Here is a 24,431-nt window from a genome sequence, read left to right on the forward strand (position 1 = left end):
ATAGGAATTCCTTATTTACCACCAACTAACAGTTGGTGGTAAATAACGAATCCTTAAAGCCCTGTAGCACTGTTTACAGTGCTACCTACATGTTAAAATACAGATTCGGTAATTTTATAGAATCGGTAATTGTACCGATTCGGTAAAATTACCGATTCGGTAAAATTACCAAATCTGTATTTTGAGATGCCCTACATCTCAGTATCCAAATACCGGTTAGTAACGGCCGAAAATCGGTATTTTCGGCCGTTACCGACCGGTATTTGGATGCCTACATCTAGCCCTAAATGAGGACCCAAAAGTAGTAAAAAAATACAGAGGAAAATAGGTAAGCAGGAAACAAAAAAAGTGGTCAGTTGTAAGGAGAAGTTCTTAGTTGGTGGTGGTGGAGGGGTGGGGTGTGGTAATATTAAAGAACCAATACAATTAAATTGAGCAGAAGTAGAAAAGTACCATTAGGAATCAAAGGTTGAAGAAAAAAAAATGGTGGAGCCTAGAAGACGACACCCCCAGTTTTCACCGTATGACAAATGACTGATTGGGAGGAAGGAGGAAAAAGAGCAACAGAACCGGTAAGGTTCGCCAAATCCCCATCACCAGAAGGGGGGAAACAATAAGCTGACATATGTTTATGTTTGTGTTTTGTAAAGTGCACAGCTGCCCAAGGGCTTCCCCACGCTGTTGAGTACTGACCGGGTATCTGTGCATGGTAACAAGTTAGTGAGGGAACAACTAGGTCTTAAGTTTTTTCCTAAAAGTGAGCTAATCTTCCAGTGATCTTATACCGAGTGGGAGACTGTTCCATAATTTGAGCATCTTAAGAGTCTGGCAGGGACATAAGAAGATACCATACCTCTGAGCTTAGCTGGACCTTTTTCCTTGTGTGCAATGCAAAGGGATTTGAACTTAATCCTGGCCTCAATCGGCAGCCAGTGGAGCTGTTTTGAAGATTCTCTTACTGGAACATAACTTGGGACCTTTAGCAGAAGCCTTGCCGCATTTTGCTCCACCTGAAGACTTTATTACATACTTTGGCGAGCCCACGTAAAGAGAATTACCGTAGTCCAAACGAGAATTACCGAAGTCCAAACGAGAAACTATGAGGGCTTGAATCACAGTTTTTCTTAAATGCTCTGGGATAGAGTGCAAATATCTTCCTGATCATTCTAAGTAGACCAAAGCAGATGCCAGCCAATTGCTTCACATGATGATCCATCGTAAGGGCCCGGTCCAGCCTCCTTCCCTAATTTTATATAGGGGATTTGGGATCTGGGGGGGTTGCCTGGGCAATTTGGCCAGCTATCCGGTGGTCTAGGTATGACCATGTTCCCTTACATTATTAGTTCATTTTTTTCGCTGTTCAGTTTCAAACAGCAGTTCGTCATCCAATTTGCCACTCTTTCCAAGCAAGGTACCAGTGGTTGATGCTCAAGATTCACCCCATTTGTCAGAGAAACTACCAACTGGATATCACCTGCATAGGAGACAGCCAAGATACCAAACTCATGAACCATTGTAGCCAGCTGTCAGACTTAAACGTTAAACAGGGTGGGGCTGAGCGACGATAACTGTGCCACTCCACATATGGATGGCAGACTATCTGAATAGCAGAAATTTGCCATGACTTGATAGGATCTGTTTTGTAAGAAGGTGAGCCAATCCAAGACTTTATCCTGAATTTCTACTTCCCTGAGCCTATCTCTCAAAATAGTATGGTCTACAGTGTTGAACGCTGCACCTGAAGTTAAGGAACAGGATAGCAGAGGACCCCCCACCCACTGTCCAGTATATCTTTAAGTTCCTCTGTGACCACCAATAGTGCCGCCTCAGTGCTATGATGGATACAAAAGCTCCCAGTTGGTCGCATGAAGACTGTCCTTATCCTCCAAAAAACTGGCTACTGTCCAGTTGACATGTTTCTCCAAAGGTTTACCTACAAAAGGGAGTAATGATATGGGTCGGAGGTTGCCAAGTACTACTGGATCTAAATTAGGTTTTTTCGGTAGTAGTCTGATTACTGCATACTTCCAGTATTTGGGGTCAAATCCAGAGTCTAGTGAGCGTTTGAGTAACTCCATTAGCGAGGGGAGGATCACATCTATCACTTTGGATAGATTAAGTGGTGGTGCAGGGTCTAGTGGAGATCCTGATTTGGTTGCACATATTAGGCTACAGATACTGTCTTGGTTCAGCATAGGGAACTGATATAACACTGGAGTTGAAGATAATTCCCTGGAGTCCGTTTTTCTCACAAGAAACTAGCCGTGATTTGCCCTGAAGTTGATCATAGATATCTACAAATTTTTGGGATAAAAAGAGGCTATTTCATTACATCTTTCTTTTGTAGCTTGTGGGAGAGTAGTACTTTCTTGGGTGATGGTTAAACCATGAATAATTCCTTGGGGGAGTTTGAGGCCTGCATTATTTTTTCCTCATCAAATTTAGCCTGAGCTTTCATTGTGATAAGTCCCGATTGAGGCTTTATATTTTGTTTTGAGAAATGGCTCATACTCCTTTCTCCCGATCCTCTCCAGTTTCTTACATTCTTTTCTTACGGAGATGAGATGATCATTATACCAGGGGTTACAAATAACGGGGTAACCCAATAAGTCACCCGGACCTGGGTGCAATACGGGAATATAGAGGTGGTCCGTGACCAATTATTCAAACAATATATTAATTATAATCGCCACTCTGTATTGAGTGAATACACTCCAATACTGATAATCAATATCCATAAACAAAATACAAGCACTCAACACATGTTTTAAGAGTGCACATATTACAATGACATAAAAGTATATGCGCCACACGGATTTCTAATTGTTCATATGTCATTTATTTTAACATTTGGAAAAAAACAATTTGTAAAACAGGTTGCGCGTAGGAGAAAAGAAGAAGGGAAGGGTAGTGGTGGTGGTAAGTAGTAAAGGTGTGAATCAAAGAGTTAGGCAACAGACCAATTGGAACTTTTTCAAGAAGACTGGTAATCCAATCCAGTCAGTAAGACCTGTCCAATGCACAATATTCATTTACATGACATCTGTAAATTTTTCACCATGCACAAAATGCATTCTCTGTGGTTGGGGTAGGGGATAGAGAGGTACAGGTCTGTATGGTGGAAGGTGTCGACGTTTCGACTCGGCTAATGCTATGAGGGAGTATGGGACCTCAGTGGCGAGTCTTCCTCAGGACGGGATAGGGGCAACCTATGCCTGGTGCCAGGTTGGCTATACAGGGGGTTATGAAAAAGTAGCAGCTCTTGGGCTCCAAGTCGCCTCTGGCGCTACAGCTGGTGGTGGTTAGAGGCCCAAGAGGATGTTGGGACAAGAGCTGTCATTAAGGCATGTTTCCGTGATTAACAGCATGTTCAGGTGATCTTCGTCTAATAATGTCCTGATATCAGTGGCATATCTTGGGATTGAGCGGCTATTAATCAGACCCATCTTCCAAAATGCTTCTGTCTGATGAGGGGATATTATAAGTGTTTCCCTACTCGTTTGGCAATTTGGGTTATAGCTACACTGAGTGCATACTCCTCTATGTTCATGCAGGTTATCAGCCCTAAGCAAGGGGAGGCACCAGGACTCCGGTGAAGGTCTAATCGCCAGCAACTGATTTTTAGAGTATTTATACAGACCTGAACCGCAGCCGTCATTTAAAGACATGGGTGTTAGCTGCTAGAGCACCAACCGTACGGTCTCTCTTGTGCAGCTCTATGGTAGAGAAGACAAAAACTGCCTCTGTATGGTTGCTTAAATGAGGAGTATCGTAAAACAACAGTCCCCCAAAGTACACAGTGTTTCCCTCGCTGCAGCAGTTCAAATTCAAAACATTTCATTAAACAACTAATTTACATGAAATTAAGATAGTTAAAATAGCGTAAATAGTGAAATGAGCAAATGAAGCAAAGGTTCCATGTGCAGCACAACAGAGAACTGAGCCAAGAGGGTCAGCTTATCAACTATGGAGTAAAAAGCTGGAATGAACAAGCTTAGGGACATAGATAGCACTGAGTAAGATCACACTGATAAATGCTAGTAAAGTGAGTCTCTCAAGACAGTTGAATGAATGAAGCATTTCTATAGCACACGGCTACTCAAAGAGTGTTCCGGCCCTTTTAGGTATGCTGTGGGTAAATAGCCATGGAGTAAATGCCCGTACTCCCCCTTAAAGTCTAAAGAATGTTTTCAGCTCCTCTTTGAATCTTTCTTCTTCCGGGATCTGTCTGAGATAGTCCAGTAGATTATTCCACATATTCATAGTGCTGACGGAGAAGGAAGAGCCACCCCTGCGTTGCTTCTAAAAATCAGGGAGTTGCAATGAGACCCGCTGAGCTAGAACGCAGCAGCCTCACAGGGCAGTATGACGCAGTCATTGAGATACTTGGTCCCCTAATACAGAGGGCTTGGTGTGATAGGGTCAGTGCTTTATGCTTACCTGCAGATATACTGGCAACCAATGGAGCTTATTCTGGAAACTTGACACTGAAGTAAATTTTGGGATTTTGTATATTAAGCGGACTTCCATGTTCTGCATGACCTGCAACCGCTGGATCAGATATTCCGGGAAGCCAAAGTACAGAACATTAGCGTAGCCCAATCTAGATAAAATAAATGCTAAACCACTGTGACTTGGGACTCGTGAGGAAGTAAATGAAGAAATGTCCTTAACATGTGAAAATCCAAAAACAAGACTTCACCACTGCTGACAGCTATGCTCCAAATGAGACCTGGGAGTCGAACAGCACCCCCAGGTTTCTGACCACCATTGTTGGAGGGGGCAGTGGTGGTGGGGCATGGTCAGGCCAAGCCCTGAACCAACCAGGCAGGGGATCTCGTCCAACTAGTAAAGACCTCTGTCTTATCTGGGTGGAACTGTAGTCTATTTGTCTTTAGCCAGTTTAACAGTTCCACCAAACAGTTGGCAAAGGCTGCCCTTGCCCTATCAGGCTTGCCATCATACACAAGCAGGAGTTGGGTATCATCAGCATACAAGATGATCTTGATATTATGTGAGTCCACCACATGTGCCAGGGGAGACATATAAATGTTGAAGAGTGTAGGACTAAGAGACAAGCCCTGAGGAACCCCCCATTTCAATTCTTTACTTCCTGAAGCATATGGTTTCATCCACACTACCTATTTGCGACCTTCAAGGAAGGAGCACACCATGTTCAATGCTGAGCCCGTTATACCAAGGTGTTTTAGACTGTGCAGCAGGGTGTTATAATCCACTGTATCACATGCTGCTGACTGGTCCAACAGTACCAATGTCACATTGAGGCATGGGTCTAGATTGCATTTGATGGACTCAGAAACTTCTAATAGTGTGGACTCAATGCTGTGGCGGGCTCTAAATCCTGATTGAGAGGGATGTAATATGTTGTTTTCAGTCAAGAAGGCAGTGATTTGTCGATTTACCAATTTCTCCAGCACTTTTGAAGCTGCTGGCAGCAACAAGACTGGGCTGAAGTTTGCTAAACATTTGGGATGCGTGCTAGCCTTTTTTAAGAAGGGGTTTACCCTAGCTCTTTCCAGTCGTCAGGTACTATGCCTGTGTCGAGGCAGCTAGCAAATAACTTCTGATACACTGGAGCAATAGTATCAGAGATAGATTTTAGTACATAGGGCAGTATCGGATCTGTTGGGGACCCAGATCTGAAGTGTTAAAAGGAGGCGTTTACCTCCTCTACCGATGGCGCCTGAAAGATGGCCAGTGATGCAGGTTGTAATCGGTCCTCTGGGACTTCTAGCTCCAGCACTGCTGGTGTGATATTCTCTCCAGACAAATTATTCTGAATGTTGATGATTTTCTCCTCAAAAAAGTCACTCCATCAGGAGCTTAGGGCTTGACTGGGAGTCAGTGGACGAGGCGTCATTTTAGGATCTGAAAAATTGGCTACAATCTTAAAGATCTCCCATCATTCTCAGTCTCCTTAATGCAGTGTAAGTTCAAGGTGCTGCTGGTTAATTTAAGAATCTTGTGATAGGCTTTCAGAGCCAATTTATAGTTAACTTTATCAGATTCCCGATACGCACGGCACCATATTCTTTCCAGTTTCTTGCACGCTGTTATTTCACATGCTAAGTCTTTTGTGAACCAGCTAGCTGACAGGGTCTTTGTACCCTTTCTTACAGCCAATGTAGGGGCTATAAGGTCTTCCACCGTCCTAACCCATATGCTGATCTCCCTGTCCCCCTCACTAATGGAATCTGGGGTCTCCGGTTTAGAGTCCAAAAGGTTATTCCTTAACTCATCCAGGGGAACCCTACCCCAGCATCTGTTTCCAGATTGTGGTAGTACAGGACGGGTCCCCTTTAAACAGTCAAACATCCACGAGAAAGGCCAGAAGGAAATGATCCGATCATGGAACTGGCTGAGGGGACCCTCCTATTACTGTAGCATTATAAAAGATGCCATCAATGGTATGGCCTGCTTTATGGGTTGGCCGCGTATGAGCCTTCACCAAGTTAACAGAAGCTAATGAATCTACTAGATACCTCATTAGAGGTTCTTCAGCCGTCTCTAGGTGAATATTGAAATCACCATGGTGAAATTAGCCTAGGAAATGCAGTTAGGGGCTAGAGCTTGGTCAAGTGATAAGATTAAGTCTGCTGTATACCCTGGGGGATGGTAGACTAATATCCCCGACAGTGTTAGTCAGTGGATAAACTAAATCCCAGGATTTCTGCACCAATAATCCCCTCTGGTAAAAAACTCTTACATTCGAATATCCTTTTAAAAACTATCCCCACCTCCTCTTTTTCCTCCACTGTCAGAGTGCACACACACATATGCCTCCGGCATAACGTAGTGTAGGTCAGGACAAGAGTCCTCCTTCATCCATGTTCCTGTTAAAAAGAGTATGCTTAAAGTATCCTCCTTTAGTAGAGCATCGACATCTAAAGCATGCTTGTACAGGGAGCGGACATTACTCAGTGCAGCCTTCACTTCTCTTTGCCTCTTACTGGGGCCCCACTATTACTAGCCAGATGGTTTAATGGGGAGAGGGTGTATTTACAGTTCTTACAAGAAACAGAACCACAAACGTCCACCGACATCAAACTAGAGCCCAGCTGGAACCCCCCCCCTCCATGTTAACCAGTTCTTCTGCTATGTAGGTCAGACCGTACCAGCCCTCTACCATACAACCAGGGCTGGACTGGCCGTTGTGGGCACCGGGCAATCCCCCGGTGCGCCGCAAGGGTGGGGGCCGGTTTTGGGCCCCTGGGAGCCGTTTTTGTTACAGGGCCCTGTAACAAAAACCGCCGAAAACCGGTTCTGGCAAAGAGCTCGGTCGCACCCCCAACCCCCTGGGCCGGCTGAGCACTTTGCCAGGGCCGGTTTTGGTTCCCAGTCCGGCCCTGCATACCACTGGCATAGTTGCTGGCGCAGGCCGCGTTAGGGATGCAGACGGGCTTGCCATAGGAGCGCCAGCAGCGCACCCGCTGCACGCGTCTGCAGCCATGTTTTTATGTGAAGCCTCCTCCTCCTCACCCATGCAACACCAGAAAGCGCCAGACAGAAGATGGCGTCATTCCGTGTACCACCCCTCTCTCTTCTCGCAGCCCTCCAGCACGGTAAATACCCTACTATAAGTGTCAATATGTGTAATATTGTCCCCGGGGAGCCCTACGCTCTAGAGTGGCAGAAATTTTGCAGCTTTTTTCATCTATAGTAAAAACAAAGTGTAGTTTACTATTTCCAACTAGGCATCAAATTCAATACAATTGCTGTTGTTGTTTATGTGATTTAAGTCATACTTTGTTCTACGGATATGTAGGAAGGTGGATACCGGACTATGGTTACCCCCAACTTTTTGCCTGGTGTTTTGCTGGTTTTTCGACTTAGTTGACCTGGGACCCTGCTATTCAGGGCCCCAGGCCTACTGCTCTCTCTGTAAAATGGATTCCATGTACCTTAGGTACATATCTAATTGGATTTTGAGTCACCTTATCAGTCCCTGTACAGTGTACCTTAGGTACCCAGGGCATAGGTGTACCCAGGGCCTACCAGGGGCTGCAGCATGTATTATGCCATCCCTGGCTGGCCATCCAAATCTGACACAACTGGCTGCACGACAGCTGGGGCAAGGTGGTGTAATCACCCTTTGCTTTAGATATAGTATCCCTATATCTAAACCTAAAATAGACACATGTATTCCTATCAGTCACTCCTATGGCAGGCCTTATCAATCCTGAAGGCAGAGTGCTTGGAATTATGTGAGATGGTGCTCTGGCATGAGCTGAGCCTGTCTGCAGCTTGCGGAACCAAGTCCTAATAGCTGTTCCAGGATAACGCGTACCATATACTCTTAAGTGCATTATAATCCTCGCGGTTATTTGCTATCTTTGGTATCGCTTTATCAAAACATGTCGAGTCAGGTGTCATACGAATTGGAATACTAACCTCTCGCCAATTCTGGCGACTGGGTTAGCATTCCACCCTTCTAGAGGGACACGACATGTATGCAACTGTGAACCCCGGTTAAAGTGAACTCGAGCCTCAGCATCACAAAATGGATGCTGCCACCACAGACACAAGTCTGACCTCCTGCTGCTGGGAGTCCTTCCAGCGAGGAGAGCTTGGACAAAGGGTTTCCTGTCAAGGGCGGTGCTAGCACCATCCCAGACAGGGTTTTGTGTATCCCAGGTAGGCAGGGCTGAGAGGAAGGTGACTGCAAGTGGCACCCCGGTGCTCACTATGCATCTGCCGGTTTGAACCAGTTCCAGGGGCACACCAGCCCCTGAGCTGGGGAAAGTCCGGACAAGGGAGAGGGGTGTAACCACCCCCCTCCTGGTCCCACCCATGGGCAGGACCTAGTCGCGTGCCTGCCCCTTTTTCTTGAATAAAGGTAGGAGCAGGCCCCTTCCCAAATTAGATAATTCTGAATCTTGACTACTTTCCACGAAAGAACTCTTGAACATTTCTGAAGACTCTCCCTTGTGGCTAAGGAGTAGCCACCCTGCATCAGCGGGCACCATCTAAGCGCTTGCGGTTTGCTGCACGTCCATCCTCCGGATCAAGACTGCCCAGCTCGACGAGACACGGATTCCCTGGCATCTCTGACCTCTACCTGCATCATCAGCCCAGCTGAGATTCGTGGGTGTGACGAGACCTGAAGGGACCGGCCATCTTCAAAACTGCACGACGCTTATCCAGCACGACCGCCGAGGGATCCTCGAGTGAGTGCTTTGGGGTTTGAGAAGCCCTAACCCTGAGCAACTCCAGCACCGAAGTCCAGCCCCCCAGCATCCATGAGATCTGCGTGGGGTCCTTCTGCTCTTTGCTGCTCACCTCGTTGTCCGGTCACTTGCCTGCTGGCTAGTGGCCCTCCTGACGACGAACCACGACGAGTACACTGCTGGTCTGGTTGCTCCAGACTGGCCATTGCTCCCTTCCAAGAGAGGAGCACCCCGGACCCTCCTGGTCCACTCCAGACGCCATCTTGACTCCACCGCGTGGGCTTGACTTTGCCAAGGTTTGTTGCCCCAATCCTGGGTCCAGCATCGCCGACAGCAGACACCTTCGTGGGACAGCTCGCACCTCCATCCTGGTCGCCGACAACGCCTCCTGGTCCGAGAGACAGCTGAGTCCAGCGTCGCCCACTCACCTGGTCGAGGTGACTTCATCCGGTGCCATCCTGGTGCCCACCTAATCACTGGCTAATGATTAAGAACTGAGTCCCCTCTGCTTTCAGGTCGTCTCCATCTTCGATCCAGGCTTGGATAACTCCGGACATCATCACTGGTCGCCTGCCAGCGACTTCTTCTTTCAGGCTCCATAGACTGTAACGAGGATTCCCGACGTCTTTTGAACCCTATGCAGCCGCAGCCCCTGGGCTAGGTAACTTGAGCATTTAGGTGCTCCAACCTAGGTTCACTATCTAAGTGTCCAGATCCTTTTTCGTTTTCAGCCTATCTACTCAGATTCGTCCGATAACACTAACTTTGTGATTACTAGTATCCATAGACTTTGTCCCGCATCCCGCGTGAGAGTGCACACTCTGCACCCGATCTCCCTAGGCCTCCTGCTCCTAACCTGAAGGTTCAGTAGTGTAGTCCTAGCGATCCTAAAGCCTCTGGACCTTGTTACTTACCTGCTAGTATTTCGCATTCCACTTTTAGAGTATATGGTTTTTCGTGCCCCTCGGGCATTTGTGTAAATTGTGTGACTTAAAGTATTTTCTTAAGAGTTTTGTTGTGTGCTTACCCCCCTGACTCATAAAGAGTTCAGGGTAGACTTGTTATAAATAAATATCCTTTTATTTTCATAACAACTTGTGTGGTGTCCTTTCACTTGGTGTTCAAGGGTTATATGTGATGGTATAACAGCTGGCTTAACACGCCCTCTAGAGTTTAGCCTAAAGACTGCTCTTGTCCATGCTACTATGATAGCTGGTCTATAAGGTTGACTTGCAACCAATCATCAATAAGGGTCGTTTGGAATGATACACAGTGATCACTAGAATAGTGAGCACTACATATCAGGCCAACTTCTCACATTGGTGAGCAGCGGTTGGGATTTGAGCTTGCTGTTGTTTTACCACACGTATCCTAAGAATATCATTTGAAAGATCACATAAGTACCAAGGTACATATAACATAGCTTAGAATACTCTGGGTTCTACTGAACCAGCTGTTGTAGTTTAACAGGGCTTAGCATACCCTGACAACAACTCTTAGCAAGGGATCAGTAGGCAAACAAATAGTGTAGGTAAGTGCACCACTTACACCTCACTAGAAAAGCATGTCAGACAAAGGAGAGAACTCAGAGGCTCCCCTTCTGTCAGTTGACCCTCCACAGGTCATGTCAAGATATGCAGCTTTTAGCTTCCAGGAGATGAGACAAGTGTGTACCTCCAGGAAGCTAAAACAGGGTTCTAACCCTACCATACCATTTCTGATAGGTCTCTTAGAGACTTATGATGCAAGGAGGGCTTCTAACACAGGCCCTTCTAATCCAGATGGGAATATGCCTCCCTTAGAGGGAACCCTTGGGGACCCTGACCTCAACCTCAATGGCACAGGAAGTGATGAGGAGGAAGAGGAACAGGAGTTGTCAGGGGATGGGGCAGACAAGGGTCAGGTAGAAGTCAGTAGACTCACCAGCACCAACTTAAGCAGGCATGAAAATGGACTTGGGGGACCCCCAGGCCCACTCTCAGGCAGGCTTAACATTGGGAATGGACGAGTTAGGTCTCTCTCCAGAGGCTCTAACAGATCCATTTGTACCAATGGCTCTCAGGCCTCTTCTCACAGAGGGATTACATCCCCTCAGAGGAGAGAGCATGAAGCTAAGATGAGGGAAGTCAATCTGAGGATTGAAAGGGAAGAACTTGCCCTGGCCAAAGAGAGACTTGCCTTTGCTAGAGAGCAGAAATTGAGTGGGGCAGACCCCACTGGTGGCAGCATTCTCCCAAGAGAAAAAGACAGGAGTTTAGACACTAGACACCTGAGTAAGATAGTGCCCCCCTTTAAACAAGGGGATGACATCCACAAATGGATGACTGCTTTGGAGAGGGCCTGCACTGTCCAGTGTGTCCCCCAGAGTCAGTGGGCAGCTAGCTTGTGGCTCTCCTTTGAAGGCAAAGGTAGAGATAAACTCCTCACTACTCGAGCTGAGGATGCTAACAATTACCAAGTCCTGAAGAATACACTGATTGATGGGTTTGGCTTAACAACTGAGCAGTACAGGTTGCTGTTCAGAGACACCCAGAAAACTCAGTCTCAGGATTGGTCTGACTTTGTGGATTGTGCCACTAAGGCTTTGGAAGGCTGGTTGCTGGGTAGTAAGGTTACTGACTTCACAGGACTGTATAATCTTATTATGAGAGAGCAAGTCTTAAATAATTGTCAGAACCAGTTATTACACCAGCACCTGGTAGACTCTGATCTGACCTCTCCACAAGAATTGGGTAAGAGGGCAGACAAATGGGTCAGAACCAGGATTAGGCCTAAGGACCAGGGTGGTGACCAAAAGAAGGAATCAACCAAGCCTCAAGAGGAGAGTGGGAATAAATCCTCTGATCAAACCCCAGGGCCCTAAAAATCCTCTGAAAAGGGTGGGTCCCAAAATCCTTCCAATTCCCAAAAGAAACCTTATTGTCATACCTGCAAACAGGTAGGCCATTACAAAACTGACAGCAGTTGCCCAAGGGCCAACGACAATAAGGAGAACATACCCCCAAGTAAAACTTCCCAGCCTCCTGTTACTACTAGTAGTAATCCCCCAGGTGGTGGGAGTGCCCCCAAGAATCTGGGTGCATTCACTTTGGGAGTTCCTGGGGACTCTGGCCAAACCAGGTCCCCTGACTTAGATACTCTTGTCTGTGAGACTGGCATGGGGTTTGCCAACTTCACAGCTTGTCCCAACACTTTGGGCAAGTACAGACAGGAGCCCCTCATCAATGGTTCAAATGTTGAGGCCTACAGAGACACAGGGGCTAGCATCACCATGGTGACTGAGAGCCTAGTCCCCTCAAGGCAACTTATACCTGGAGCCACATACCAGGTAACCAACATTGATGGAGTGCAGAGACTTCATCCCATAGCAGTGGTCAATCTCAGCTGGAGAGGTGTCACTGGCCGCAAGAGAGTGGCAGTGTCACCAAACTTGCCTGTAGATTGCCTACTGGGGAATGATTTAGAGATCTCAGCCTGGGCTGAGGTAGAGCAAGAAACCCATTTTAAAATGGTAAACCTCCATGGTAAGGTTAGTGGGGCAGTGATAGCCACAGCCCCAGTCCAAGATGTCCTCCCTGAACAGGTCTGGAGGGCTGTGCCAGTCACAGCCCAATCTCAGACAGATTCCTTTCCTGAACAGGTTGGCAAGGCTGTGATGGTCACAGCCCATACCCAAACTGAGTCCCTTCCTGAAAAGGTTGGTGGAGTTGTGATGGCCACAGCTCAAACTCAGACAGATAATAGTGTTGTGAAGCCTGAAACTATGGATCACTCCACTCAGACAGAAAGCATTGAGGAGGAAGAGAAATCTCCCTCCCACCAGACTTTAGGAAAGGATCAGCCTCCTCATTGAACTGATCTCACCCCTTGTGAAGGAACTGCCCCAGAGGTAGTCAGGTCTAGCCTGGCAGAGCCCCTGATGTCAGTGGACCCTTCCAAGGTGGGACCCAGTCTGGAGCAGGTAACCTGCCCCTCTCTACCCTGCCTCAGTCAGCCCAGGGCTGTAGAGGTCAGGGAGGTCAGTGGTGGACCCCAAAGGGCCCCCTGTCCAAAAGAACTCCCCAATCAGAAGATTAAGGGCACTGAAGCTAGTAGTCCTAGCCCAGTGAAAATAAACCAAACTCCTGAGGGATCCCCCTTAAAATTAGCTAGGGACCTCCCACAGATGGACACTGTTGGGCACAGCCAAACCTGGGGCCTAAAAACCCCAAACCTGACCTGTCCCTCCAGTAAGCCAAACAGAGGGACCCAGCCTCCAGCTTTAGGTAGCCAAAGGTTGACCCTGAGAGCTCACAGCAACTCAGTCCTGGAAAGAAAGGCACATATGGTGGATAGTGATTGGAGGAAGTTGAGCCCAACATTAGTGGAGTCTCACTTCAGTACTCCATCCCAGCACCAGCCTTTTACTTTGCCAAAACACACCATAGGTAGAGATTCCCAATGGTGGAGACCCTCAGATACCCTTAGGGTGAGGGATTGCTTAGTGGACCATGATACAGGGGGTAACCATGCCTGTGCATGTACCACCTCATATGGCCACTCAGGCAATATAGGCTTACCTGGCCAAGGATAGCCTTATCTCCTTTCGTTTGGGGGGGGGGGGGGGGGGTATGTAGGAAGGTGGATACCTGACTATGGTTACCCCCAACTTTTTGCCTGGTGTTTTGCTGGTTTTTCGACTTAGTTGACCTGGGACCCTGCTATTCAGGGCCCCAGGCCTACTGCTCTCTCTGTAAAATGGATTCCATGTACCTTAGGTACATATCTAATTGGATACTGAGTCACCTTATCAGTCCCTGTACAGTGTACCTTAGGTACCCAGGGCATAGGTGTACCCAGGGCCTACCAGGGGCTGTAGCATGTATTATGCCACCCCTGGCTGGCCATCCAAATCTGACACAACTGACTGCACGACAGCTGGGGCAAGGTGGTGTAAGCACCCTTTGCTTTAGATATAGTATCCCTATATCTAAACCTAAAATGGACACATGTATTCCTATCAGTCACTCCTATGGCAGGCCTTATCAATCCTGAAGGCAGAGTGCTTGGAATTATGTGAGATGGTGCTCTGGCATGAGCTGAGCCCGTCTGCAGCTTGCGGAACCAAGTCCTAATAGCTGTTCCATGATAACGCGTACCATATACTCTTAAGTGCATTATAATCCTCGCGGTTATTTGCTATCTTTAGTATCGCTTTATCAAAACATGTTGAGTCAGGTGTCATACGAATTGGAATACTAACCCCTCACCAATTCTGGCGACGGGGTTAGCATTCCACCCTTCTAGAGGGTCACGACATGTATGTAACTGTGAACCCCGGTTAAAGTTAACTCGAGCCTCAGCATCACAAAATGGATGCTGCCACCACAGACACAAGTCTGACCTCCTGCTGCTGGGAGTCCTTCCAGCGAGGAGAGCTTGGACAAAGGGTTTCCTGTCAGGGGCGGTGCTAGCACCATCCCAGACAGGGTTTTGTGTATGCCAGGTAGGCAGGGCTGAGAGGAAGGTGACTGCAAGTGGCAACCCGGTGCTCACTATGCATCTGCCGGTTTGAACCAGTTCCAGGGGCACACCAGCCCCTGAGCTGGGGAAAGTCCGGACAAGGGAGAGGGGTGTAACCACCCCCCTCCTGGTCCCACCCATGGGCAGGACCTAGTCGCGTGCCTGCCCCTTTTTCTTGAATAAAGGTAGGAGCAGGCCCCCTTCCCAAATTAGATAATTCTGAATCTTGACTACTTTCCACGAAAGAACTCTTGAACATTTCTGAAGACTCTCCCTTGTGGCTAAGGAGTAGCCACCCTGCATCAGCGAGCACCATCTAAGCGCTTGCGATTTGCTGCACGTCCATCCTCCAGATCAAGACTGCCCAGCTCGACGAGACCCGGATTCCCTGGCATCTCTGACCTCTACCTGCATCATCAGCCCAGCTGAGATTCGTGGGTGTGACGAGACCTGAAGGGACCGGCCATCTTCAAAACTGCACAACGCTTATCCAGCAGGACCGCCGAGGGATCCTCGAGTGAGTGCTTTGGGGTTTGAGAAGCCCTAACCCTGAGCAACTCCAGCACCGAAGTCCAGCCCCCCAGCATCCACGAGATCTGCGTGGGGCCCTTCTGCTCTTTGCTGCTCACCGCGTTGTCCGGTCACTTGCCTGCTGGCTAGTGGCCCTCCTGACGACGAACCACGACGAGTACACCGCTGGTCTGGTTGCTCCAGACTGGCCCTTGCTCCCTTCCAAGAGAGGAGCACCCCGGACCCTCCTGGTCCACTCCAGACGCCATCTTGACTCCACCGCGTGGGCTTGACTTTGCCAAGGTTTGTTGCCCCAATCCTGGGTCCAACATCGCCGACAGCAGCCACCTTCGTGGGACAGCTCGCACCTCCATCCTGGTCGCCGACAACGCCTCCTGGTCCAAGAGACAGCTGAGTCCAGCGTCGCCCACTCACCTGGTCGAGGTGACTTCATCCGGTGCCATCCTGGTGCCCACCTAATCACTGGCTAGTGATTAAGAACTGAGTCCCCTCTGCTTTCAGGTCGTCTCCATCTTCGATCCAGGCTTGGATCACTCAGGACATCATCACTGGTCGCCTGCCGGCGACTTCTTCTTTCAGGCTCCATAGACTGTAACGAGGATTCCCGACGTCTTTTGAACCCTATGCAGCCGCAGCCCCTGGGCTAGGTAACTTGAGCATTTCGGTGCTCCAACGTAGGTTCACTATCTAAGTGTCCAGATCCTTTTTCGTTTTCAGCCTATCTACTCAGATTCGTCCGATAACACTAACTTTGTGATTACTAGTATCCATAGACTTTGTCCCGCATCCCGCGTGAGAGTGCACACTCTGCACCCGATCTCCCTAGGCCTCCTGCTCCTAACCTGAAGGTTCAGTAGTGTAGTCCTTGCGATCCTAAAGCCTCTGGACCTTGTTACTTACCTGCTAGTATTTCGCATTCCACTTTTAGAGTATATGGTTTTTCGTGCCCCTCGGGCATTTGTGTAAATTGTGCGACTTAAAGTATTTTCTTAAGAGTTTTGTTGTGTGCTTACCCCCCTGACTCATAAAGAGTTCAGGGTAGACTTGTTATAAATAAATATCCTTTTATTTTCATAACAACTTGTGTGGTGTCCTTTCACTTGGTGTTCAAGGGGTATATGTGATGGTATAACAGCTGGCTTAACACGCCCTCTAGAGTCTAGCCTAAAGACTGCTCTTGTCCATGCTACTAGGATAGCTGGTCTACGGTTGACTTACAACCAATCACCAATAAGGGTTGTTTGGACTGATACATAGTGATCACTAGAATAGTGAGCACTACATATCAGGCCAACTTCTCACAGGATAGACAGCTAAGATCAGGAGATGGGAGCCCTGTACTGCTCCAGTCCATACTGCTGGGCAGCCCACCACCATTGATAAACCAAAGAAAATATGGGGCAGAAGCGTACTGCAGCTTCAGGTTTGGCCAGTATGAAGGGAGTGGCAGTAGTGCTGCCATCATTTGCTTTATGTATATTCAAACTAGGTAAAAGGATCATTCTGAATTCTCTATAGGTTTATCAAACTGAAGTTTTTATAGCCGGAGGAAGACTTAGGGCCCGCACGCAATGAAAAACCTAGAGTATTTACCAAGCCATGCAAGGCCAATATGTTAATTTCCTCTTGTTTTTTCCTCTTTCTACTTGTGCTGCATTCTGCAGTTTGAATACTCCATTCTGCAGCACACATAGAAAGAGGAAAGGGCCTCTGAGGAATGGTTTTGTGCAGGAAGGTGACCCTTCCTGCACAAAAGCAATCTTGCCTATAACGTAGGCACCCTTGCACCATGCGTTGGCACTAGGCAGCACATTGTGCGCAAGCAGGAATGCGCTGTATAATATGAAATACGGCGCATTCCTTCCCTTTCACGCAGCACAGTAAGGTGGATTGTTGCGTTGCGAGAAGATTTGATAAATATGCCTCTAAATACAGAGGCCAATCCTCCAGGGTGGAGATGTAGCTGGTGGATTGACTCGGGTTTTAGACTTTTCTACAGAAAGTGGTGGATTTTCCGTTCACTTAAAATTCCAAATAAGGTTCATTGTGATGTAGAAACCCGGGAGACATTCAGGTGTAGCCAAGATAGGAATTACTGCCTCAGTTTTGCTACTTGATACCCATGTAGCTTTGCAATGCATGTATTTATCACGCCTCACTGTTAGTGTTTTTAAAGCAAGTATACATTTAACTTATTGTTAGCTTGAAGTCTCTTATTACAATGGCTCTGGGTATAAGGCAGGCCTATGTAGTGCAGCATCACCTCCTGAGATGGTAAAGGAAGGGCCAATAAGGTGGGTGATCTCGCTTCTGTTACTGGCTGAAATTCTTTTTTGGGGGTTACACTGTAAAATGCAGAAGGGTACATAAGTGTGCTTGGGGAGGAAATGTCATTAATGCACAAAGTAAAGTAAGGTAAAGACATCTGTATTAGTTTGTACTTATTAGATTTACAAAGTGCGAGCCTCGTTACAATGGTCTGGGGCTCTGTTTAGGAGATTTTTACAATACAAGTGGGTGCCGGAGGGATTGAGGGGTATAAAAGGGAAGATAGGGTGTACTTGCTAGGTCCAGATGGGTTTTAGCTGGCAGGGACGATGAAGGGTTTATTGTTCCCAGCCTGTGTTACATTTGAAAGCACTGAGATGCACAATGTTTCTTAAAATATAAAGCAGGTTAGTATGTATTTATCAATGTGTATAAATGCAAAACACATTGATTTATTTATTCATTTTATGAAAGAAAATGCAAGCTTTTAGTCTAGACGACTTTTTGCACACGTCACTGTCACGCTATAGCTTATGCCACTCTTCAAGAATCATGTGCTTTGTAGTTCAAATAAATTAACCATTTGGAAGGTCATTCAGCACCACACTATGCTCATTTCGAATAAATATAGACCAATTGCCAAACATACTTTAGACACACAGAGTCTGAAAGCAATAGCATTTTGGTATGTTGCATGCATACACACTTGGTGTTACCATGCCACTACAGTGAACTCTGCAACAAGCTGATGGTTGGAATTCCTGAATTAATCTCAGCCACTGGTAATTGATTGTGATCGCATTTCAGTCTATCATTTTATGCCCACTATGCCATCTAAGTTTGTGCCACCCATAAGCAAATCAGCCTTGACCCTGCTCCACACCGAACTGCCGCCCCCCCTGGACTGGAACACAAGCAACTCAGGCGTGGTTTCGACATGATTAGTGTCCCTCAGCAGTGGCGGCTGGTGACATTTGAAAGTGGAGGGGGGGGAAATGCTAGCCATACTGCACCGTAGTGAGCAAGCTTGAACAACCTAGAGGGGGATTTGGGGAGTTCTCCCCCGAGAAAATTTTGAAAAAAGAGTGGCCAAATGGTGCATTTTCAAGCCAATGTAAGAAAGCAGGAAGGTTAATAAAGCAATTGTGAAACTGTTTTGCCTTATAATTTTATAATCTACTGCACTTTAAATGCATTTTAACAAGACCACACATTATTATCACATTTTATAACCACAGCCCCTTATTAATGCTGCAGAGGAGTGATTAGCATTTTGAGGCAAACAAAGCTGTACTTAATGGGACATGACTCCGCTGTCATTAAATTATATCCACGATTAATGATCTTCTGTAGCACCAAGCTAAAACTTTGAGTGATAATAAATAGATTATTAACTAGATGGATAAAAAATGAATCAAAATGATAAGAAGCACAGCTGGTGCTCAAAGTGTATTTTAAATTACAGCACGCATCTCTGCCATGGAGCTGTCAGGGAGGTTTTGTACTCAACCAGACTTCCTAGAATAGAGCACGAAATTTCTCGCTCTTAATTAGTTAAAGTGGGCACCCTGTACCAGTCCAAACAACCCTTATGGTGATTAGGTCAGAGATAACCTTTATGAAAGCTATCCTAGTGGTAGCTGTGGAGAGCAGCCTTCGGGCTAAGTCTTAAAGGAATGTAAAGCAGCTTGTTTTACCAGATCAGAACCTCCTGAATAATAAAATGAAAGGAGAACCACAGAAGTGTTACATAAAATATATCTATTTATTACTAAACACTCTCTACTAGCCTCTTTATGAGATTAGAGTACAAGGCACACAATACTTAATCAATAGAACGGCAGTAAATAGCACAATCGGGCTCCGGGGGAGACCGAACCATATACTAAAAAAATGGTAGAACAACAACAACTTCACTAGACACAGTGCCTAGAGAAAGTAGAATCGCTGGGACCCCAAGAAACCACCCAAATGAGTGACATAAGGAGCCCACGGAGGACGGGTGCAGTGTGAGAACACAGGAGCAGTGTGAGAACACAGACGCGCTTTCCGTACAACTCTATGGGAAAGTCGGGGTTGGAAAATTACAGTTTAAGAACACTTCAGAGAGGACTTCAAACAGACCCTTTGAAATATAGAAGGCTCCAAGGCCAGCACCCTTGTGAGTACCGAGGTACCCGCGTTACCTATCCCAGAGGAGCCGGGTGCATAGGGGTCAGGTGGTGTCGGAATGGTGTGATGCAAAGAAGTGCTACTGCCTGGAAGATGAAAAGTGTCCGGTGGAATCCAAGCCTGGATCCGAGGTGAGAAAAACCTGAAAGCAGAGAGGATAGAGTCTGGGTCACTTCAGGGTGACCAGGGGCTCGGTAGACGAATGCCCACCGATGTCGGGTGCTTCAGGTGTGAAGATTGGATGCTAGACTCTGCAGCCACGGGGACCAGGAGACGTTGACGATGACCTAAGTCCGGAGGTGAGCTGTCCCACGAAGGATGTCGAGTGCTGAGGGGTCAATGTCCGGATTGAACACCAGCAAGCCTTGGCAAATGCACCCCACACAGGCAGAGGAAACAAGTTACGGTGAGGACCAGCAAGGTCCAGGAAACTCTCCTAGCTATGTGGAGTCAGGGCACATCCGGAGTAACCAGGGAAGCCCACAGGCAATCAAAGTTACGCTTGCAGGGACCCACAGGCCAACGTACCAGGGATCGCGAAGGGACCTCCAGCAGAATCACGAAGTACAGACTCACAGAGCACTCGTGGAGGCCAGAAATCTTCGGTGGAAATACTGCTGGGGGTCAGGACTAAACATAGCCTAAAGCACAGCCTCAGGGATCGCCAAAAAGCATATGCTGCTGCAAAAGTACATGGTGCACAGGGGTTCTGGTTAAACGGTCTCCACAAGTGATAATGGTTCAGGATTGCTGAGAGAGCAAATCGACCTCAGAAAAGCTCAGGAACCCACCTCCTGTGTTGCAGAAATCTTCGGAGTCCTCAGGCGCTCTGGAGATGCAAACTGGTCAGATGTGTTAAGGTGCCTGCTGCTGCAGGGGAGTAACTCCTTTACTCCAAGGGAGATTCTTCTGTTGTCCAACGAAGTGTAGACCATCGAAGTACTTGGTTTCCGCTTGCAGCGTTTAGTCCAGGTAAAATCTAAAGTTCGGTAGTCAGGTTTCCTACTTTATACCCAAGGAAGGGGTTGGACAAACTCTGGGGACCCTCCTAGGAGAGGGACAGGACAGAGGGGTGGTTACACCCATGTCCTTTGTTCAGTTTCGCGCCAGAGCAGGAGAAAATGGCTCCTGAAACCGGTTTGAGCTGGACTATGCACAGGGACACCAAATTTGCCCCCAATACAGACTTTCAGGCACTCTCAGAGTGCACCCAAACAGCCACAATACACTAAAGCCTGTCTGGGAGGTGGTCACACCTCCCTGTGACAGGAAACCTATTGTCAGGCCTTCCCCTGCTCGAGCTCAGCTCAGTAACAGGAGGGCAGACTCATATCTGTGGCGGGCAGCATCTATTTTGTGCTGCCCAGGTCGAGAAAGCTGGCACCGGGTAGACCGGTGACCCACAGTAGTGGTTTTAGAAGGGAGGAATCATACCTCCCACACCAATTACTGGTATGAAGGTATGATTCCAAGGTGTTTGACACCAAACACAACAAGTTTCTAAGCAGCCGTTTTAAAGTTAGCATTTACCGCGAGGTTATAATCCACTTAAGTATATATGGTTTGGCTTCATCACAAACAACGCCGGAGAATATGTTCTGAAGGCTGCAGAGGGGCTCAGCTCATGCAGGGGCAGCCTCTCACACAAAGCCCAGCACCCTGCCTTCAGGATTGATAGGGCCTGCCATAGGGGTGACTGAGAGGTTTATATGTGCAGTAGTTTAGAATAGATATAGGTAAGTAAGGGGTGCATGCACCACCTTACACAAGCTGCAGTAGCAGACCTGTGGTGCCATTTTGAATGGCCTCTCAGGGATGGCATAATACATGCTGCAGCCCATGGGGTACATATGCCCTAGGTAAATGGTGTACCTTTTACTGGGGACTGATAAGTGTACCCCAGTATCCAATCTGGAATATATCTAAAGTACATTCAATCAATTTAGAGGAGAAAGCAGATAGACTTGGGTCTTGGATAGCATGATCCAAGTCGAAAACAGTGATACATCAGCAAAAAGTGGGGGTAACCATAAGAGGCAGATCCTACTCTCCTACAGTGGAGGCAAAAATGTACTTGTGTAGCTAGTCTGGTGAAGATTGTTAAATACATGAACCCTTTGTAGAATATCCCAAAAACTGGTTGGTGATGGCAGTGTAGGGTGGACTGAAGATAGCCTCCTGCTGGAATGATTTTGATGCACACGTTCTGCAGAGCATGCCTCCTTTAGTTGTTTTATAATACATTTCAATGCCAACACACGTATCAGTTGGCACTCGTACACTGTATTTTACACCTATACCGCTGAGCTTTAATTCATAACATGTTTTTTTCAAGATTCTAACCGCAATTTCTCCCTGTTGGTTTATCTTTTATTTAATTCGTTTTTTAGTGTAGTTTTTATTGAGTGCTAGTGTATTCTGTGGGCTTGTTGGTGATGGTTGACTGGGGAGAACATTACATGCATACTTGTCTTTAATATACAAACAACCCAGGCTATAGGTTCTTTTTGAACACCAAGAGGCAAATTAACAACAAAGTAACGCAGCACGGTGCAGCAAGTCATTATGCCGCGCCGTGCTGCGTTAGTTTGGAAAGCACGGAGATGCGACATATTTACAAGAATATGTCGCATCTCTGTGCTTCCCCTGCTCTGGTGCACAAACTGAAGCCATGCGCCGGCACCCTTGCACCATGGTGCAAGAATGCCTGCGCCGTGGGGAGATTGTTTTTGTGCAGGAAGGTGTCCCTTCCTGCACAAAAACAATAACAAGAGGCTTTTTCCTCTTTCAATGTGTGCTGTAGAATGCAGCACGCATTGAAAGAGGAAAAAACGAGGAGAAATGAAAACATTTCTCCTCGTTGCGCCTCGCTACGCCACCTCTAGGGTGGCGTAGCATTTACATGCATCTCCAGATTTACAATTTCTTGTAAATCTGGAGATGTGTCTTGTTCCATGGGTGTTGCGTGGGAACACCCACTGCAACACCCATCGAACGCCCCTTCCACGGACAGTGCTGCGTGTGAAGGGGCCATATTTACGAAGAGAGGAAAAGTCACGCAGGGTGGCGTGTCCTCTCCTTGTAAATATGGAGGAGCACCCTGCGCCACCAGTACGTCACGAAAAGTGACGTAGTGGTGGCCCAGGGGGCTTGTAAATCTGCCCCCAAAAGGCTACTTTAGTGTTGCAGTGATTCATGGGAAAAATTCTAAAAGGAGGCTTACAGCACTGCCAAGGTCTGGCAGCCTTCCATAGCTTTTTGAACTTCTAGAAGGCTCCTTGGTTCCGAACGTGGTCATGGATATATCAATTACTGTTCAAAACGTGGCTTTAGTATGTATAAAAAAAGTAACATTTGCAATGAAGTCCAAACATTGGTTAACTTGAAAAACGATGTAAATCAAATATGCTAGGCCACATCATGAAGAAACGAGAATGTAGCCATCTTATTTTACTTTAGAGAAGTTTTTTTAATTAACGGTTGGAAGTACTATAACGAAAATGGTGCTTTTTTTGTTGTTTTAGGACAAGTCGATAAGCACCAGTTTACCGGTGCTCGATTTAATAGATGCCATTGCCCCAAAAGCAATTCACCAAGAAATGGTCAAGAGAGAAAACCTGTCGGATCTGGACAAGCTGAACAATGCTAAGTAAGTATGTGAAAAGATGGGCTGGTTGGCATTTCTGATCGTTGTCTGTAAAACAATATAAGCGGATTGGAAGGCTGCATTAAAGCCTCGTTTGTTTGCTGGGCACGAGGCAGTTTGACCCCGATGTATTAAATCTTTTTGATCCTCCAACGTAATAACATTAATATGCTCATATACATACAATTAAATAATTTTCAGTACTGTTGGCAGCAATACAAAAATGAACAGAGATGTTGCTCTTACGTGGGAAGTAGTACCACTTTGCATTCCTGTGTGTGTATATATATACACACACACACACACACACACAGGAATGCAACGTGGTACTACTTCCCACGTAAGAGCAACATCTCTGTTCATTTTTGTATTGCTGCCAACAGTACTGAAAATTATTTAATTGTATGTATATAAGCATATTAATGTGAAATATAACTTGACTTGTGAGATGGCGGGTGAGCGCAGATCACTAACACCTGCCCCATGAGTGCAGTTGTTAGTGGTCTGCACTCCCCCGCCATCTCACAAGTCAAGTTATAGAACAGCAATGCTCTCGCACACACAAAACAAAGTGTAACTCCAAATATTCATGTATAACAAGATAAATGCTATTATAACAAAATAAACAGATGCAGATCCTTGTGTGTTTTCCTTGTAGGTGGGTTGTTTTAATGAGTCCACAACCGTAGCAACGGTCCACAATCAGCCGAAAGTTCAGTATTTAAATATTGTCGACATCTCTCGGAACACGGCGACCGGGAAACACAAGAGGAGGGATACCACTTCTTTGACACAGAGGAAGTCCATTGGAAGATAAACGCAACTGTTGTGCTGTTTCAAGAGTTGGATCCCCTCCCGGTACCGCTTAATACACACACGTATTAAGCGCAAATCTTGTGAACGTCCGCTATACCTGGCGGATTGAATATTCACAGAGGAACTTCTCCTTTGTTCTAGAATCAGAGCCAAAAGACTGTATAATTTTTACTAGATGTCGACAATATTTAAATACTGAACTTTCCACCGGAAAAACAACCCTTTTTCAATTTCGTCCTACCTACACGTGGGTTGTTCCACAAGCCCTGAAGAGTCGTGTTGACTCACCATAACACGACGAAACACGT

General features: G+C 46.8%; 1 protein-coding gene across 2 annotated transcripts in view; it reads left to right on the top strand.

Annotated features, from left to right (window-relative positions):
- PLS1 (plastin 1) overlaps positions 1 to 24,431 on the top strand; it is a 637,640-nt gene that overhangs the window by 607,597 nt on the left and 5,612 nt on the right. For both annotated transcript variants that reach the window (XM_086943716.1, XM_086943715.1), the window contains exon 15: positions 23,186 to 23,310. In XM_086943716.1, the coding sequence (XP_086799842.1) occupies positions 23,186 to 23,310 (125 nt within the window). The remainder of the gene's footprint in view (positions 1 to 23,185; positions 23,311 to 24,431) is intronic.

The sequence above is a fragment of the Lissotriton vulgaris genome, chromosome 11 (genome assembly GCF_964263255.1).
Source record: "Lissotriton vulgaris chromosome 11, aLisVul1.2, whole genome shotgun sequence".
Taxonomy (NCBI): Eukaryota; Metazoa; Chordata; class Amphibia; order Caudata; family Salamandridae; genus Lissotriton; species Lissotriton vulgaris.